This window comes from Bos indicus x Bos taurus, chromosome X, assembly GCF_003369695.1.
Source record: "Bos indicus x Bos taurus breed Angus x Brahman F1 hybrid chromosome X, Bos_hybrid_MaternalHap_v2.0, whole genome shotgun sequence".
Lineage (NCBI taxonomy): Eukaryota > Metazoa > Chordata > Mammalia > Artiodactyla > Bovidae > Bos > Bos indicus x Bos taurus.
In genome coordinates, this window is record NC_040105.1 from 19,661,164 (window position 1) to 19,678,751 (window position 17,588).

At 39.7% G+C, this 17,588-nt stretch overlaps 1 protein-coding gene across 2 annotated transcripts in view; it reads left to right on the forward strand.

Annotated features, from left to right (window-relative positions):
- The first annotated feature begins 989 nt into the window (after positions 1-989).
- The window catches only part of MBTPS2 (membrane bound transcription factor peptidase, site 2), a 47,375-nt gene continuing 30,776 nt past the window's right edge, over positions 990-17,588 (forward strand). Inside the window, exons 1-4 of one of the 2 annotated variants that reach the window (XM_027533090.1) lie at positions 990-1,685; positions 4,756-4,904; positions 6,867-7,077; positions 17,432-17,535. In XM_027533090.1, coding sequence (XP_027388891.1) covers positions 1,611-1,685; positions 4,756-4,904; positions 6,867-7,077; positions 17,432-17,535 — 539 coding nt within the window. In that variant the 5' untranslated portion in view covers positions 990-1,610. The remainder of the gene's footprint in view (positions 1,686-4,755; positions 4,905-6,866; positions 7,078-17,431; positions 17,536-17,588) is intronic. The other variant, XM_027533091.1, reaches the window with a different exon arrangement.

The following is a 17,588-nucleotide window of genomic DNA, read 5'->3' on the forward strand; positions in this document are numbered from 1 at the left end:
TCAAGGCCCAGGAGGCGCATATGTGCCAATCTCCTTCCAACCCATCTGGGAGGAAACACAGCTAAATGGGAAATGTCTATTTCCAAATGTCTCCAGTAATACTGAGCAGGAGCACCCACCGGGTTAGGAACTTTGCTGCTGCTGCTGCTAAGTCACGTCAGTCGTGTCTCTGTGTGACACCATAGACGGCAGCCCACCAGGCTTCCCCGTCCATGGGATTCTCCAGGCAAGAACACTGGAGTGGGTTGCCATTTCCTTCTCCAATGCATGTAAGTGAAAAGTGAAAGTGAAGTTGCTCAGTCGTGTCCGACTCTTAGCGACCCCATGGACTGAAGCCTACCAGGCTCCTCCGTCCATGGGATTTTCCAGGCAAGAGTACTGGAGTGGGGTGCCATTGCCTTCTCTGTGGGATACTTATTCTTAAGATGGTATTCTCAATATTTCGGATTAGTATTACTATTGCTGCTGATGCTTTTCCAGAGAGCTAAAACAAGTTTAACTTTTAAAGGTTTGGGCATTAGGAGAATGCAAAAAAAGAAAAAACACAACTCCATAAATATTAGTTTTCCTTCCCATTAGAAATCATCCAGTTGACTGGTTCTCAATCTTGCCTGCAAAGTAGAATGACCTGTTTAAAAAATACGGGGGCTTGGGTCCCATTCTGAGATTCTGATTCAATTGGTCTAAGCTACACAACGGGCATCAGGAATTTTTAAAGTTCCCTGGTGATCCTAATGTTACAGCCAAGGTTGAGAACTACTGCTCCAGGCCAATATATAATCAAGTACATGTCAACATACAGAAATATGTAAGGGTGTTTATTAGAACTTTTTTTTTTAATGCAGCACCAATCTCAAATTTTATAATGGAAAAGGTTGAGAAATGAACCTAAAGCTCAAAAATATGTTGAACAAAATAAGCCAGACACAAAAGAGTACTTATTGTATGATTCTATTTACACAAAGTTTTTACAAAGAAAACGAGGGGTAGGAATGGGCAGAGGACGAGAGGATTAACTGAGAAGCGAGCGAAGAAAATTCCCGAGATGGAAACGTTCTCTATTTTGATTAGGGTACATGGATATATAGTTATCAAAACTCATCGAAACAGTTGAAATCTGTATTATGTTTTCTCTATGTGTAAATAACGTTTCAATAAAAAGAACGATTGAACATAATTTAAATCTGGATACCTAAGACGTCTGAGTGGCGGAGACGATTATTATTTCGGATGACCCCAAACTCTCACTAGATTAAAAGGAACTACACACCCCAGACCAGAACCAGAGAGAATGGAGACCAGACAGCAGGGAGGGCCAAAGACTAAGAAATCTCTAGAGGGCTCGAAGCCGTAAGCTAGCTGATGCCTGGACTGTGACGCCTAAGTGTTCCGCGAAAATAAGCCCCCGCCCACTTTTCCGGTGCGAGCATTGCGGGCCGAGTGTCCCACCAGAAGGATCCGGAAGGAAACGAGGCCACTACGAGAAAGGAACCCGTGGCAGCTTGGTCCCTACTCAGATGCTGGGGCTGTAGGCGCCGCGCGGTCAGCTGGTTGCAGCTCGCAGGGAGGACGCCGGCGCTCGCCTTCCCTGCGCTGCCCCCGCCGCTGCCATGATTCCGGTATCGCTGGTGGTAGTGGTGGTGGGCGGCTGGACTGCCGTCTACCTGACCGACTTGGTGTTGAAGGTGAGGGCCTCGGGCCTAAGGCCCAAGCCCGTGGTGCTCAGGGTCAGGGCGCGGGATCCGAGGTCTTTTCCCCTGCCCTGTGCCTCCCGGAATGGAAGCCGTGCGGCCGGTGTCCACTTGCGGCCTTCCGCGTGGAGCGCGGTCCGGTGGAGTAAATAAAGTACGGCTGGCTGCGGGAAGGGAGTGGTGACCTGCGCATCAGCCGCAGTCGCATTGCGGGGCTCCGTAGGCCCCGCAGCCTTCGGGTCCTGCCCGGGAGGCGCCGGTAGTGGGCTCGGGAGGGCTCGCCAAACCCCACGACACTGCACCTGAGAGGAAAATAAAATGTCTGCCTGAGAAAGGCATTGTTTGCCCTCGTCTTTAAGGTCGCGACTCTCCAGAGAGTCTGGTATTGGAATGAATTTAAATCAAAGTGATTTAGATCAGTGGTTTCAGACTTTAAAGTGTGTACGATCGTCTGCAGTTCCGTTTAAAAAGCACATTCTGATTCTGCAGATCTAGGCCGGGGGCCCAAGATTCTGCTTTTCTAACCCGTTCCTAACTGCTGCCAATGCCGCTAGTTAACTGACCTCACTTAAAAGTAGTGAGGATTTAGATAACTATTAACTACTCGAATTCTACTTTGTATCTTATACGCTGTTTCTTCACGCTAACCTCCCCCCCCCACCCCCGCCCCACTTAATACCCGTCCCCCTCCACTGCCACAGACCGTTCGTACGCAGCCCATTCTTAAGTTACTTGGGTAGCGGATGTTAACAATTGTCTGACCACAGGCTTCAAGCAGCCTTTTGAAGTTGCATATTGGGGGCGGGGGTACTGTATGCGAGGAATGAAATCATGTAACTTCTCTAATATTTAATGAAAGTTCCAATTATGACTAGTTCAAACCTTCATGTTATGAATACCGTTTTAAATAGAATACTGTAGTGTGTGTGTTTTAAGTTTAATGTTAGAATGAAATGATACTTAATGTTACTTTGTTGCATTTAAACTTTCAAAGTGTGTTAGCCACTCAGTTATGTCTGACTTCTGTAGCCCCCCAGGCTCCTCTGTCCATGAAATTCCCCAGGCAAGAATACTGGAGTGAGTAGCCATTCCCTTCTCTAGGGGATCGTCCCCACCCAGGGATCAAACCTGAGTCTCCCACATTGCAGATAGATTCTTTACCATCTGAGCCACCAGGGAAACAAAACTTGCAAAGTGAAAAGATAATACAGTAGAATCCTTAGAGCACGGGGCTGGGCTTTGCCACTTCCTAACCATTGTGACCTTGGGCAAAAATTCTCTCTGTTCCTCTATTTCTTCATCTTTAAAATAGGTGTAATAGTTGTAAAGACCTCCTGATATTATAGAGAGGATTATGTTATTCATCCACGTAGAGCCCATTGCCACTCAAGCTGAGATTCAAGGACTGGCAGCATTTGCATCATCTGGGAATTTGTCAGAAATGTAGACTCTTAGGCCTCATTCCTGACCCACAGAATCAGAATCTGCATCCTCGTAAGAACCCCAGGTGCTTCCTCTGCACACACTTGGCATAGTGCTTAGCATGTCATAAGCAGTACATGCCAGTGCTTATTTACACAGTGATTTTGTTGTTTGGAAAAAACAAACTCATGATTTCGTGTTGCATATATGACAGAAATCCAAAATAAAAGTAATTTTTTTCAAACCTTTATAGTCTAGTCCAGTGTATGAGGTGATCAGGATGTCACTTTAAGTTCAGTAACAGCCCTTAACTCCCTAAGAGAGCCCTGTTCCTTGAGCAGAAGACCTAACTCTCATTCAAAGTATCTGCCTGGGGAATGGAGAAATCTTGGGTTTTAGGAGCCTGCACCTTTAGCTTCTCTGCTCCCAGCTTGGTCTGCTGTTCTACCCATAGTTGTCTAGGATTTCCTCAGTAGACACCTGGAAGGGTGTGTCACTCTCCTTTTCCAAGTCCTAGAAAATAAACAGGTTTAAAACTTCACCTGAAGATTGAGAGCAGAGAACATTATGGATCCAAAGGCAAACAGATACCTATATTCACATTCAGATCATATTTATGACTGATAAGACTGAAATATCCTTCTAGAGAACAGAGAAATTTCTCAAATGGATGGGCATCTATATGACAAAATACTTACCATACTTACTGTAACAGATAAGAGGTCAGTAGCAGTGTATGTAAAACAGCCTTATATTGTCCAAAATCCTACATTACTCAAGGACTTCAAACTTTCCTAATGATAAAACTGTTTGTTGAGCTGCATATAAGCAGCTGTCTCCCCAGCCCCAAAGAATGTTAAGGAGTCACTGAGATTAAGATGACTTTCGATAAATTTTGTATTTTTACATGGTCAAATCCAGGGTAAGTGCTTAGGGTAGTTGCTCAAAAGAGTATAGAAAGCACTGATTCCAAATAACCTGTCCCCTCTGTTGGATCGGCTGGGGGTCTTTTTAATTATAACGCAAGACCTCTTGCTGTGTAACAGGGTTTCTAGCCCTGTGCTGTCCTGTGTGGTAGCCACTAACTACATGTGGCCATCTAGCATTTGAAATGGGGCTAGTCCGAACTGAGATGTGCTCTCAAGTGTGAAGTTGACATTGAATTTCCAAGGCTTAGTGCATAAGTAAGTAAGAAAACAAATAGAATGTGAAATACTTCAATAATTATATTGATTATATTTTGAATGATGATATCTTGGTTATTTTTAGTTAAAAATACTTTTAAATTAATCTGTTTCTATTTGCCTTTTAAATTTTCTTGGCTACTGAAAAATTTTAAATTGCACATGTGACTTGCACTTGTAGCTCACATTATATTTCTTTTGGACAGTGCTGTTCTAAGCAAACATTTTTTGCCCATGGGCCGTAGTTTGCCGGACCCTGACCTCAGCAGACCAGCTAGTCCAAGACTTATACTTTAATATCCTGAAAAAATAGATAAATGTAAAGCTTTAAAAGTTATAAACATTTGATTAGTTGCTATCTTGCTTTCCTGTAGAAAACACTGCTTTTTCAAAATTTTCTTAAACATTATAAATTGTTCTTCAAATTGAGTGATGTGGAACTTTTCTTTCTCTCTCAGTCATCTGTATATTTTAAGCATTCTTATGAAGACTGGCTGGAAAACAACGGATTGAGCATCTCCCCTTTTCACATAAGATGGCAGACTGCTGTTTTCAATCGTGCCTTTTATAGTTGGGGACGGCGGAAAGCAAGGATGCTTTACCAGTGGTATTCTTCATTTTCTCTTTTTTGGTTTGGATTAGTAATTGTGATCCTGAGAAATACGTGTTAAATGAACTGTTTCCATTGTTTTCAGTTTACTGAGTTTAAAATGTTGACCATGTAAAAACTTTCTGGCTTTATATAAATGTATGGGATTGCATCATCGTGCTTTGCACACATTCACAGTCAAGATTCTGTCTTGATCTGGGTGGTGGACACATGGGCGTATGTACATACATAAGAATTCAGTGAGCAGTACGCTTCAGACTTACACATTTTACCATGGAAGTTATACATCAGTGGAAAAGCAAAACGCACGTGGAGCATTTTCCACCAGGAAAACAATCTTAGAAAATTCTCTCCATCATCACACATAGAAACAAGGGGTGTGGGAGTAGTAGGGCTTCCAAAAGTCTGCAGGCTTTCCTCTGTACTTCGTATACATATGTGTGTATGTATTTACGTACATATGTATGTAAATACCATCCAGAGGAAGGATATTTAAAATATTTATCCTCCTATAAAGCATATGCACAAACCAACGCCAGCCAGATCGCAGCAGCAGGGTCCTGGACTCCCTGGCTATGCTAGGCCTATCCCTTTAATTTAAAATATTTTAAAAATCATAGTTTATAGTGTTTATGGTTAGGGGATTTATAATGCTCTCCAGGACACCCTAGAGACTGACAGTTTCTGTAGCTGAAGAATTTTTAGTATGAGAGTAGAGGGCCTTTGTCTAAATTCCTTTTTGTTAAAAATTTAGCTCCAGCTGGAGTAGAGCTAAATATCAATAATGAGGTCATCAAAAAGCAGAAAATGCAAGAGCAAATCAAAGCAGACAAAACATAAATAATAAAGAGCAGAAATCAGTGAAATAGGAAGTATACAGTAGAGAAAATCAGCAAAGCCAAAAGCTGATTCTTTGAAAAGATTAGTAAAATTGATAAACCCGTACCATGACTGATCAACAAAAAAAGAAAACAACTAAAAATCAGAATTGGAGGAAGAAATATTACTATAGATTCTGAGACTCATTTATTTATTTTGACTGTTCTACATAACTTGTGGAATTTTATTAATAGTTCCTCAAGCAGAGATTGAACCCAGGCCCTTAGCAATGACAGCATGGAGTGAGACTCATTTTGAAAGATGAAGCTATTGTGAACAGTGCTATACATATAAATTTGACAATTTAAATGAAATGGACAAGTTCCTTGAAAAAACACAGCTTATCAAAAAGTTAGAAAATGTAATCGATTATTCCCAACTATAGAAGAATGACTTGTAATTATTAACAGTAGAAGAAACTGTTCTTAAGTTTTACCACATTACTATTTAAGCCCATGACAAAATTCAACTAAAATAAAATCCAAACAGTAGAATCAGTAGATGAAAAAGAATGGATTTCTGTAATGTCAAAGAGCTTTCATAACTATGTGAGAATAAGATAAAAACAATGCTATGTAAATGAGAAAAACAATATGAATGGAAACCAACATTTTATTGGGAACAACATTCAGCCTCTTCAGTTACGTGCCATGCTGTGCCTGCTCAGTCGCGTCCCCAACTCTTCGTGACCCCATGGACTGTAGGCCATAAGGCTTCTCTGTCCATGGGGATTCTCCAGACAAGAACACCGGAGTGGGTTGCCATGCCTTCTCTACGGGATCTTCCTGACCCAGGGACTGACTCCACGTCTTCTGTATGACAGGTGGAATTTTTACCACTGAGCCACCAGGGAAGCCCCCTTCAGTTATGAGAGAATTGTAAATTAGAACTGCTTAAAGAGCCAAGTACCTGTGCTTCAGTCAAGTATCTGAAGTTCAGGTAGGAAAAAGAAGCAAGAGTTATTGACGTTTTTAGACATTGTTTTGAAGCTATGAAATGTGGCTGGTTAACATATTTTTTAGTCCGTGGATTGTGAGGGATTGTACATTTATGTATTTTTTTTTTTTTTCCTCTTGACAGGTTCAATTTTGGAATGGTGTTTGGCGTAATTGCCATGTTCAGCTCTTTTTTTCTTCTGGGGAAAACGCTGATACAGACTTTAGGCCAAATGATGGCTGACTCTTCTTATTCCTCCTCCTCCTCCTCTTCCCATTCTTCCTCTTCTTCCTCCTCTTCCTCCTCTTCCTCCTCCTCTTCCTCACTTTACAATGAACAGGTGCTCCAAGTTGTGGTAAGTGCCTTATTACTGCTCTAAGTAGCTTTGTTGAAACATAGATATAATATATTTCTTCTGGATAGCATAATTCCTATCCATAATATAAATGTGAAAATATAGCAAAAGTCTTACAATCTCTCAAATTAGTTGCTTAAACAAAATCGTTAGTAAGAATATAGCAAAGAATTGTTGCAATGTGTAGTAGTAGGAGGAAGAGTAGGAATAGTAATAATAGAACAAATGAACTGCCAGCAAGACTGTGAACAATTACACAAGTGTTAGATTTAATTCATGTTTTTTTTCCAGTGCAGATTTGTTTTTTTAAATTGAAATATAGTTGCCATACAATACTATATAAGTTATAGATGTGCAATACAGTGATTCACAATTTTTAAAAGTTGTAATCCATTTATGCTGCTGCTGCTAAGTCGCTTCAGTCATGTCCGACTCTGTGCGACCCCATAGACGGCAGCCCACCAGGCTCCCCCGTCCCTGGGATTCTCCAGGCAGGACCACTGGAGTTGGTTGCCATTTCCTTCTCCATTTATAGTTATTATAAAATATCAACTGTATTCCCTATGTTGTAAATTATATCCTTGTAGCTTATTTTATACCTAGTTAGTAATTCATGTTGTCTTCTTGAAGTGTTGAATAATTTTGAGTGTTGAATAAGTGTTGTTACTGTCAAGGAATAAGCATACTGATTTAAAGTCTCTTTAATGTAGAAATAAATTGCATCTTAATCCTATGCGAAGTGTTACCCTTTATTCTTCATGGCTTTCAGACTGTAAGCAATAATATCCTTTTAATTAAAGGTAAAAGACCTTTTAAATGATCACTGTGATTTCTTGATGTGAAGAATGATATGCTGAGTTGTACTTCTTTGACTGTAAGCTACTTATTATAATTCCCACTTTAAAGAACATGTGTAGACCTATACCCTATCAATTCATGTTTCCAGAGTTTGAAAGGGTCCTTTACTACCAAATACCTTTTATTTAAAATTTGTTTCATTAACAGTTTCCATTTCCATGAATCATGGATGTTACATTTTTAATGAAGCAGAATGTTAGTGACTTTTAAAAATTGAAGTATAGTTGATTTACAATTGTGTTAGTTTCAGGTGTACAGCATAGTGATTCAGTATTTTATTCTTATAGCAATCTAGGAATAAGTATTGTTGTTATCCCTCATTCACAGATGAGAAAACCGAGGCACAGAGCTGTTAAGTCACTTGCCTGTGGTCACAACTAGTAAATGATGGGTCCATCACTCACCCACCACTGACTTTAAGAAAGACCAATAATTTCTCAAGGAACTAAAGTAACTTTGACTTGTATCTAAGAGATATATGGTGGAAGGTATAAGGTATAGGAGCTAAGATGGGATATAAAAGCAGGGTCTGGTTTATGAAGGGCCATTCTAAGAAGTTTTGATTTTATCTGTATATAACAAGTCTATGCAAAATGGACTGGAGTAAGGTTTCACTGAAGATGAGGGGGCCATTTGAGAGGGCATTTGGAATAATTCATGTCAGAAGTTATAAAGATCTAAACTAAATTAATGATAAGAAGAATAAAGGGCTGGATTCAAGGGATCTTCTGAAGTGGAGTTCTCAGACCTCAGTGATTAAGTGAATGTGAGGCTGCAGGGAGAAGAAGGAGTTGAGGATGACTCTCAGGTTACATGATTGGTTATTGTTTGCCAAGGAAGAGGATAGTAGAGAAAGAAGCAAGCTTAGAGGAAATACCATCACTGGCCTGTGACTTCTAGAATTAGAATAGGAAAAGGTTTTTTGGGTTTTTTTCCTTTGGCTTTTTAGTTTTATTTTAGTTTAACGAGTTTTTTTTTTTTTTGGGGGGGGTGTTTGTTTTAAAAGATATTTATTCAGCATCGTAATCAGACTACTACACTTGGCAATCAGTAGCACGGGCCAGACCCCCAGGGATGGAGGAGCCTGATGGGCTGCCGTCTATGGGGTCGCACAGAGTCGGACACGACTGAAGTGACTTAGCAGCAGCAGCAGCATGGGTACAAAAAAACTATGTGAAAACTCTGTGTTGAAATACTTTACACTTCCCACAGATTAGAAACTAAAATAGTTTGTGTGATTAGTCACAAATACATTCCTCGAGGGTTTTTTTTGCCCATACATATGAGCATTGTCTGAAACATGTCTTCTTCGAATCAGCAGGGCGCTGCCACCACTGTGCTTGACTAAGTTTACAAATCTGTTGTAACTTGTAGCTTCCTGGTCACTTCTCTGGCTCTCCTCTCCTGCTAAGCTTTGTTTCCTGGCAGTAATTAAAACCTCCCACTGTCATAGCTACTGCTGCTGCCAGAACCACCATAGCCACCTTGGTTTCATGGTTTGGCAAATTATTGGCCTCTACCACCATCAGGGCCAGAACTTCTGCCTCCAAAGTTTCCTCCTTTCGTGGGTCCAAACTTTGAAGATTGATTGCTGTAATTGTCAGAATCATCATAGCTTCCGCCACCTCCAAATTGCTTCCATCATTACCAAATCCATTATAGCCATTCTCACAGCCACCATATCTACCACCACCATGGCTGCCACTGAAGCCACCTCAACCACTGACATTTCCTCCACGACCAAAGTTGACATTCCCACCAAAACCACCTCCATGACTACCACTAAAGTTTCCAGAACCACTTCCACCTCTTTGGCTGGATGAAGCACTAACCATCTCTTGCTTAGATACGGTTTTCCTTATTTCACAGTTGTGGCCATACACAGTGTGCTATTTCTGAATGACAGTCTTGTCTATGGAGTCATTGTCATCAAAGATTACAGAAGGCATTCTTTTTGCTGTTGCCTCAGTCACTTTTTTCCCCGCATACTGTTCAAAATAACATGTTAGGCACTGTTTTCATTATCTTCTTTAATGCCACCAACAAAAATCTTTTTCACAGTTAAGTGGACACCAGGTCTTTGAGAATCTTCTCTTGAGACAGCCCTCTTTGGTTCCACAGCTCTTCCATCTACCTTGTGTGGTCTTCCATTCATAATCGAATTCACCTCCTCCACTGTGGTGTATATGACAAACCCAAAGCCTCTGGAGTGCTTGGTGTTTGGATCCCTCCTTACCACACAGTCTGAGTGTACCCCAAAGCTCAGAATGGCTCCTCAGACTCACATTGGTTGTTTCAAAGCTCAGACCTCTGATGAAGAGCTTCCACAGGCTTTCTGGGCTCTTTGATAAACTCCAACTTAAACTTGACTGTAGTGAAGGAGACTTCAGTGATGCTTACGTGGCGTCATCCACAGGCAAAAAGAAGCTAACAGGCTTTTTAAATTAGTTTTTTATTTGATGAATTTTACATATTACAATTTGTACATTTAAGGTATACAGCATGTTACTTTCATACATTTATTTATTGTAATATTGCCATTGGAGCAATATCTATTAGATTATATTATTATAGTATAGTATTATTGATTTTAGTCTTTATACTGTGCTTTAGATCTCCGTGGCTTATTTGCTACTCATTACAACTTTGTACCCTTAAACACTCATTCTTATCAGCACCCCCTATCTTCTGGTAACCACCATTTTACGCTATTTTTTTTTTTAACAGATTGGACTTTTTTAGATTCCATATGTAAGTGATACCATTTAGTACTTGTTTTTCTCTGACTTATCTCACTTAGCATCATGTGGTCAAGGTCTATCCATGTTGTTGCAAATGGCAGGATAGCTTCCTTTCTCATACGTGAATAATATTCTATTATGTATGTATATTGCTACATTGTTTTCATCCATTCATCTATTGGTGGTCATTTGGGTCATTTCCATAATCTTTGCTATTGTGATAAACATCAGTTCAGTTCAGTCGCTTGGTTGCGGCCCCATGGACTGCAGCACGCCAGGCTTCCCTGTCCATCACCAACTCCTGGACTTTACTCAAACTCATGTCCATTGAGTCTGTGATGCCATCCAACCATCTCATCCTCTGTCGTCCCCTTCTCCTCCCGCCTTCAGTCTTTCACACCATCAGGGTCTTTTCAAATGAGTCAGTTCTTCACATCAGGTGGCCAGAGTGATAAAGTGATAAACATAGATATGCATATACCTCATCAAAATATTTTCATTTCCTTTGGGTGTATACCCAGAAGTAGAATTGATTGATCATATGTTAGATCTATTTTAACTTTTTGAGGAACCTCCATATTGTTTTCCATAGTGGTTGGACTAATTTATATTTCCACCAACAGTGCATTAGGGTTCCTTTTTCACCACATCCTTGCCAACACATGTGTTGTCTCTTCTTTCTTTTTTTTTTTAATTTATTTGGCTGTGCTAGTTCTTACCTGAGGCATATAGGATCTTAGTTTCTGCTTTCGGGATCTAGTTTCCTGATCAGGCATCAAACCCAGAACCCCTGCACTGGGAGCACCAGGGAAATCCCTCTTCTCTGCTTGATGATAGCCATTCTAACAGGTGTGAGGTGTTATCTCACTGTGGTTTTGATTGGCATGTCCCTGATGATTAGTAATGTTGAACATTTTTTCACGTGTCTTTTGGCCATTTTGAGGTCTTCTTTGGAACTAGTACTTCTGCTCATTTTTAAATCAGATTGTTGGGGAAGGGGTTGTTTGTTATTAAGTTTTGTTAGTTGTTTATATCTTTTGGATATTAACCCCTTATCCAGTACATGGTTTGCAGAAATATTCTCACATTCTGTAGGCTGCCATTGATTGTTTCTTTCACTTTGCAGGAGCTTTTGAGTTTAACGTAATCTCATTTGTTGATTTTTACTTTTATTGTTTGTGCTTTTGGTGTCATGTCCAAAAAAGTCATTACCTGAATAGCAAAGTGATATTTAGAGAAGAAATTATTTATTTTGTTTTCTTTTCCGCTTATTCATAGAGCTCACAAAATATTGACTCTCTTAGGAGAGCCATGCATTGGAGCCATTAAGAAGTCCACTACCCTCTGTGTATCTACCTGGCATGTTTTTGTTTAGGTTTGTTATATCTCCTGACTTTGATATGAGTGCTTGTAGCTCAAAGAACTAACTTTCTGTTTATTCTGTAATTATCTATGGCCTCATTCAGTATTAATTCCCAAAAACCTGACACTCTGTGTTATTGAGAGGTCAGTATTCTGGTACATCTAATGCCCTGTGTGATCATGGCTGAGACAGATGGACAGTCAAGTACCATTGCCAGCAAATAAGACCTACCATCTGTTGATATATTCACATACTCAAATCCTTACCTTATTTCATTATTAAACCCATTGATGTAAAAAGGAAAAGGAATCAATATCCTATTGGATCAAGCCTACTGATTTATTTGAAATAAAGGTAAGATAACCTGAATAATTTATGATATAGAGGAAATGTATTAGAATCTTAAGTATTTTAGAGAGGTATCAGAAATAAGGAAACTATAGGTCTGAATAGACAGATACCTGGCAACATGGGAAAGGAACAGATATGTAGAAAAAGGAACACTGATGTTGGCCTTGGAGTACACAATGAAACAGGGCAAGGGCTAATAAAGTTTTGCCAAGAGAACGCACTGGTCATAGCAAACACCCTCTTCGAACAACACAAGAGAAGACTCTACACATGGACATCACCAAATGGTCAATACTGAAATCAGATTGATTATATTCTTTGCAGCCAAAGATGGAGAAGCTCTATACAGTCAGAAAAACAAGACTAGGAGCTGACTGTGGCTCAGATCATGAACTCTTTATTGCCAAATTCAGACTTAAGTTGAAGAAAGTAGGGAAAACCACTAGACCATTCAGGTATGACCTAAATCAAATCCCTTACGATTATACAGTGGAAGTGACAAACAGATTCAAGGGATTAGATCTGATAGACAGAGTGCCCGAAGAACTATGGATGGAGGTTCATGACATTGCACAGGAGGCAGTGATCAAAACCATCCCCAAGAAAAAGAAATGCAAAAAGGCAAAATGGTTGTCTGAGGAGGCTTTACAAATAGCTGAGAAAAGAAGAGAAGTGAAAGGCAAAGAAAAAAAGGAAAGATATACTCATTTGAATGCAGAATTCCAAAGAACAGCAAAGAGAGATAAGAAAGCCTTCCTCAGTGATCAGTGCAAAGAAATAGAGGAAAACAATAGAATGGGAAAGACTAGTGATCGCTTCAAGAAACTTAGAGATACCAAGAGAATTTTTCACGCAAAAATGGGCACAATCAAGGACAGAAATGGTATAGACCGAACAGAAGCAGAAGATATTAAGAAGAGTTGGCAAGAATACACAGAAGAACTATTCAAAAAAGATCTTCATGACCCAGATAATCACGATAGTGTGATCACTCACCTAGAGCCAGACTGGAATGCAGAATCAAGTGGACCTTAGGAACCATCACTATGAACAAAGCTAGTGGAGGTGATGGAATTCTAGCTGAGCTATTTCACATCCTAAAAGATGATGCTGTGAAAGTGCTGCACTCAATATGCCAGCAAATTTGGGAAACTCAGCAGTGGCCACAGGACTGGAAAAGGTCAGTTTTCATTCCAATCCCAAAGAAAGGCAATGCCAAAGAATGCTCAAACTACCGCACAATTGCACTCATCTCACACACTAGCAAAGTAATGCTCAAAATTCTCCAATCCAGACTTCAACAGTATGTTAACTGAGGACTTCCAGGTATTCAAGCTGGATTTAGAAAAGGGAGAGGAACCAGAGGTCAAATTGCCAACATCCGTTTGCTAGATAATAGAAAAAGCAAGAGAGTTCCAGATAAACGTCTACTTCTGCTTCATTGACTATGCCAAAGCCTTTACTGTGTGGATCCCAACAAACTGGAAAATTCTTAAAGAGATGGAAATATAAGACCAACTGACCTGCCTCCTGAGAAATATGTATGCAGGTCAAGAAGCAACAGTTAGAACTAGACATGGAACAACAGACTGGTTCCAAATTGGGAAAGGAGTACGTCAGGGCTGTATATTGTCACCCTGCTTATTTAACTTATATGCAGAGTACATCATGAGACATGCCAAGTTGGATGAAGCACAAGCTGGAATCAAGATTGCCAGGAAAAATATCAATAACCTCAGATATGCAGATGACACCACCCTTATGGCAGAAAGCGAAGAACTAAAGAGCCTCTTGATGAAAGTGAAAGAAGAGAGTGAAAAACTGGCTTAAAACTCAACATTCAGAAAACTAAGATCATGGCACCCGGTTCCATCACTTCATGGCAAGTAGATGGGGAAACAATGGAAACAGTGAGAATCTTTCTTTGGGCTTCAAAATAACTGCAGATGGTGACTGCAGCCATGAAAGTAAAAGACACTTGCTCCTTGGAAGAAAAGTTTTGACCAACCTAGACAGCATATTAAAAAACAGAGACGTTACTTTGCCAACAAAGGTCAGTCTAGTCAAAGCTATAGTTTTTCCAGTCGTCATGTATGGATGTGAGAGTTGGACTATAAAGAAAGATGAGCACTGAAGAATGGATGCTTTTGAACTGTGGTGTTGGAGAAGACTCTTGAGAGTCCCTTGGACAGCAAGGAGATCATACCAGTCCATTCTAAAGGAAATCAGTCCTGAATATTCATTGGAAGGACTGATGCTGAAGCTGAAACTCCAATACTTTGGCCACCTGATGCAAAGAACTGACTCATGTGAAAAGACTGATGCTGGGAAAGATTGAAGACGGGAAGAGAAGGGGATGACAGAGGATGAGATGGTTGGATGGCATCAAAGACTCAATGGACATGAGTTTGAATAAACTCCAGGAGTTGGTGACGAACAGGGAGGCCTGGGGTGCCACAGTCCATGGGGTCACAAAAACGACTGAGCGACTGAACTGAAGTGATGTTCTTGGAAAGAGTTGCTTAATAGGGTCTGAGTAGAGAGAACTTCAGATAATGAGCATCATAAAAATGTACATATCCTCTGACCATTTACTTCTACCTCTGGGGCTCTAGGTTAAGGAAATACTTCCAAATTATAGAAAATGTCGTATTTATCAAGCTTTTTATCCTAACCTTTATGAAGAATTGGAAACAACCACAATACATAATTGAGGATTGCTTAAATTATGGGATTGTCATTCAGGGTAATTTTATGAGTACATTAAAAATGATGACTATGAAAGCTAGTTTCTTAACTAGAGAAAGGACTCTTAGAATCAATGAATTTAGAAAGCAGTCCAAGCAGCATGGTTTGAATCTCTTCTTCAGTTACTAAAAAAGGCTTCAAAGTGAAATCCCTTTGTTAAACACAAAAAGAAACTGTAACTGAATTAAAATTAAACTGTGAAATTAAAAAAGACCTTGAAAGGAGAAAAATCAGGTTTCTGTTTATAGGAACACAGAATGAGAAAGACATGCATAAAATTAATGGCAAAACCATATATTTGATCACATAAAAATTTTTGTGTATAAAAAACTGAAAGCAAAATAAAAAGACAAAAAACTTGGGACTACATCTGTGGCAGGAATCACAGAAAACAGATGATTGATATTTTAAGTGATCTTACAGTCAATAAGAAAACACAATACTCTAAGGAGAAAAAAAAATGGACAAGTCAGGAGATCTCACAAAAGATATCCCAGGGGTCAAAAAGTCGGAGAATGGGTGTTCAACTTAATAAGCATCAAAGAAATAGAAATCAAACAATGGGATGCTTTTTATTCCTCTGAAATTGCAGATTTGAATAAAATGAGTTTGCCCAAGGTTATGGAAGGGTCTGCTTTTGGAGAGCAGTTTGATCTGTGTCAAAATTTTTAAAGTATAATTGATTTTATTACCTCTCTGTTAGGCATGATGTAAACGGTAGACAAGGATTATCTCTTGCAATCCTCAGAATCACCCTTTCAGGTAAATAACATGGTTATTTCCATATTAATGATGTAGAAAATGAAGTGTTGGAGGAATAATCCAAACTTCTTCAAGGTTCCTTATATAGTATAATGGAGCCAGAACATCAGACACACCTGATGTTGTCACCAGAGTGTGAACCAACCATGCTTGCCTAACAGTTTATCCCCTAGATATTTATGTATCTAAGACTGAATATGTTTATCACAGTATTTTGTAAGAGCAGAAACCTTTCAAAACAATTGAAATGCCCAACAGTCTACTCCATGGAATACAATGCCGGTATTAAAAATCATATTGAACCAGAAAATATTCATGGGAAAATGTTTGTAATACATTTGTGAAAGGGGCAGATTTCAAAACCATGTTTATAATAAAAATATAGTTTTTAAATACGGAGAAGCTCTTTTGCTGATGGAGAAGCCAACAAAAACAAGACCAGGAACTGACTGTGGCTCAGATCATTTTCTCAGTCAGCGCCAAAGAATTGATGCTTTTGAACTGTGGTGTTGGAGAAGACTCTTGAGAGTCCCTTGGACAGCAAGATCAAACCAGTCCATCCTAAAGGAAATCAGTCCTGAATATTCATTGGAAGGACTGATGCTGAAGCTGAAACTCCAATACTTTGGCCATCTGATGTGAAGAACTGACTCACTGGAAAAGACTCTGATGCTGGGAAAGATTGAAGGCGGGAAGAGAAGGGGACGACAAAGGATGAGATTGTTGGATGGCATCACCGACTCAGTGGACATGAGTTTGGGTAAACTTTGGGAGTTGGTGACAGACAGGGAAGCCTGGCATGCCGTAGTCCATGGGGTCGCAAGGACTCAGACACGACTGAGTGACTGAACTGAACTGAACTGATGTTCCATATGGCTTTCTTTTTGCATTAAACTTCAATTTTTATATATTTATGTGTCATTTTGATAGTGCTTTTATCACCAATGTACTAGACAAACTGATGAAATAGAAAAAATGAAAGGCATGGTGCTCCTACACCAATAAGGCACTTTTATTATGCTGCCTTTAATGATCAACTCTCATTTAACTTGATAGTGGTAAAATGAAACTGACTGAAAAGGGGGTGGAGACTTCCTGTATCACTCACATAAGTACTTGAAACCTTGCAATAACACTTTGGCAGAAGGACTGGGAATTGTAACAAGAATTCCCACATCGGGCTTCCAGCCCTTAAGAATGAATCGGCTGCTGACTCCTTCACTGTCCCTCTGACTTTCCTGGCACTTTGCCAGGTTCCCTAATTCTTTCCCATGGTAAAGAGTTTGGGAAGCTAATATTTCAGTTTTTTAATCTGGTGTTTCCTATTCTCTTTAGATTGATGTGCTTAGTTAAAAAAAAAAAAACTGGTGTTTTTATTTTTATTGTGATGGAAATGGAGAAGTGGACCGTCAGTGTTTATATTACTTTTAGCTTACAGAACATTGGATTTGGAAGTTTAGATGTTAGTACAGAGTGAACATCCAGGTCTCTTGGTGCCCAAATGTGTATTTGTCATTGTTTCTATGAACAGGTTCCTGGCATTAATTTACCCGTCAACCAACTGACCTATTTCTTCGCTGCAGTCCTCATTAGCGGTGTTGTACATGAAATTGGACATGGAATAGCAGCTATTAGGTAATGATATTTCCCTCTTTCTCTATATATATACGGGATGCAAAAAAAGCATT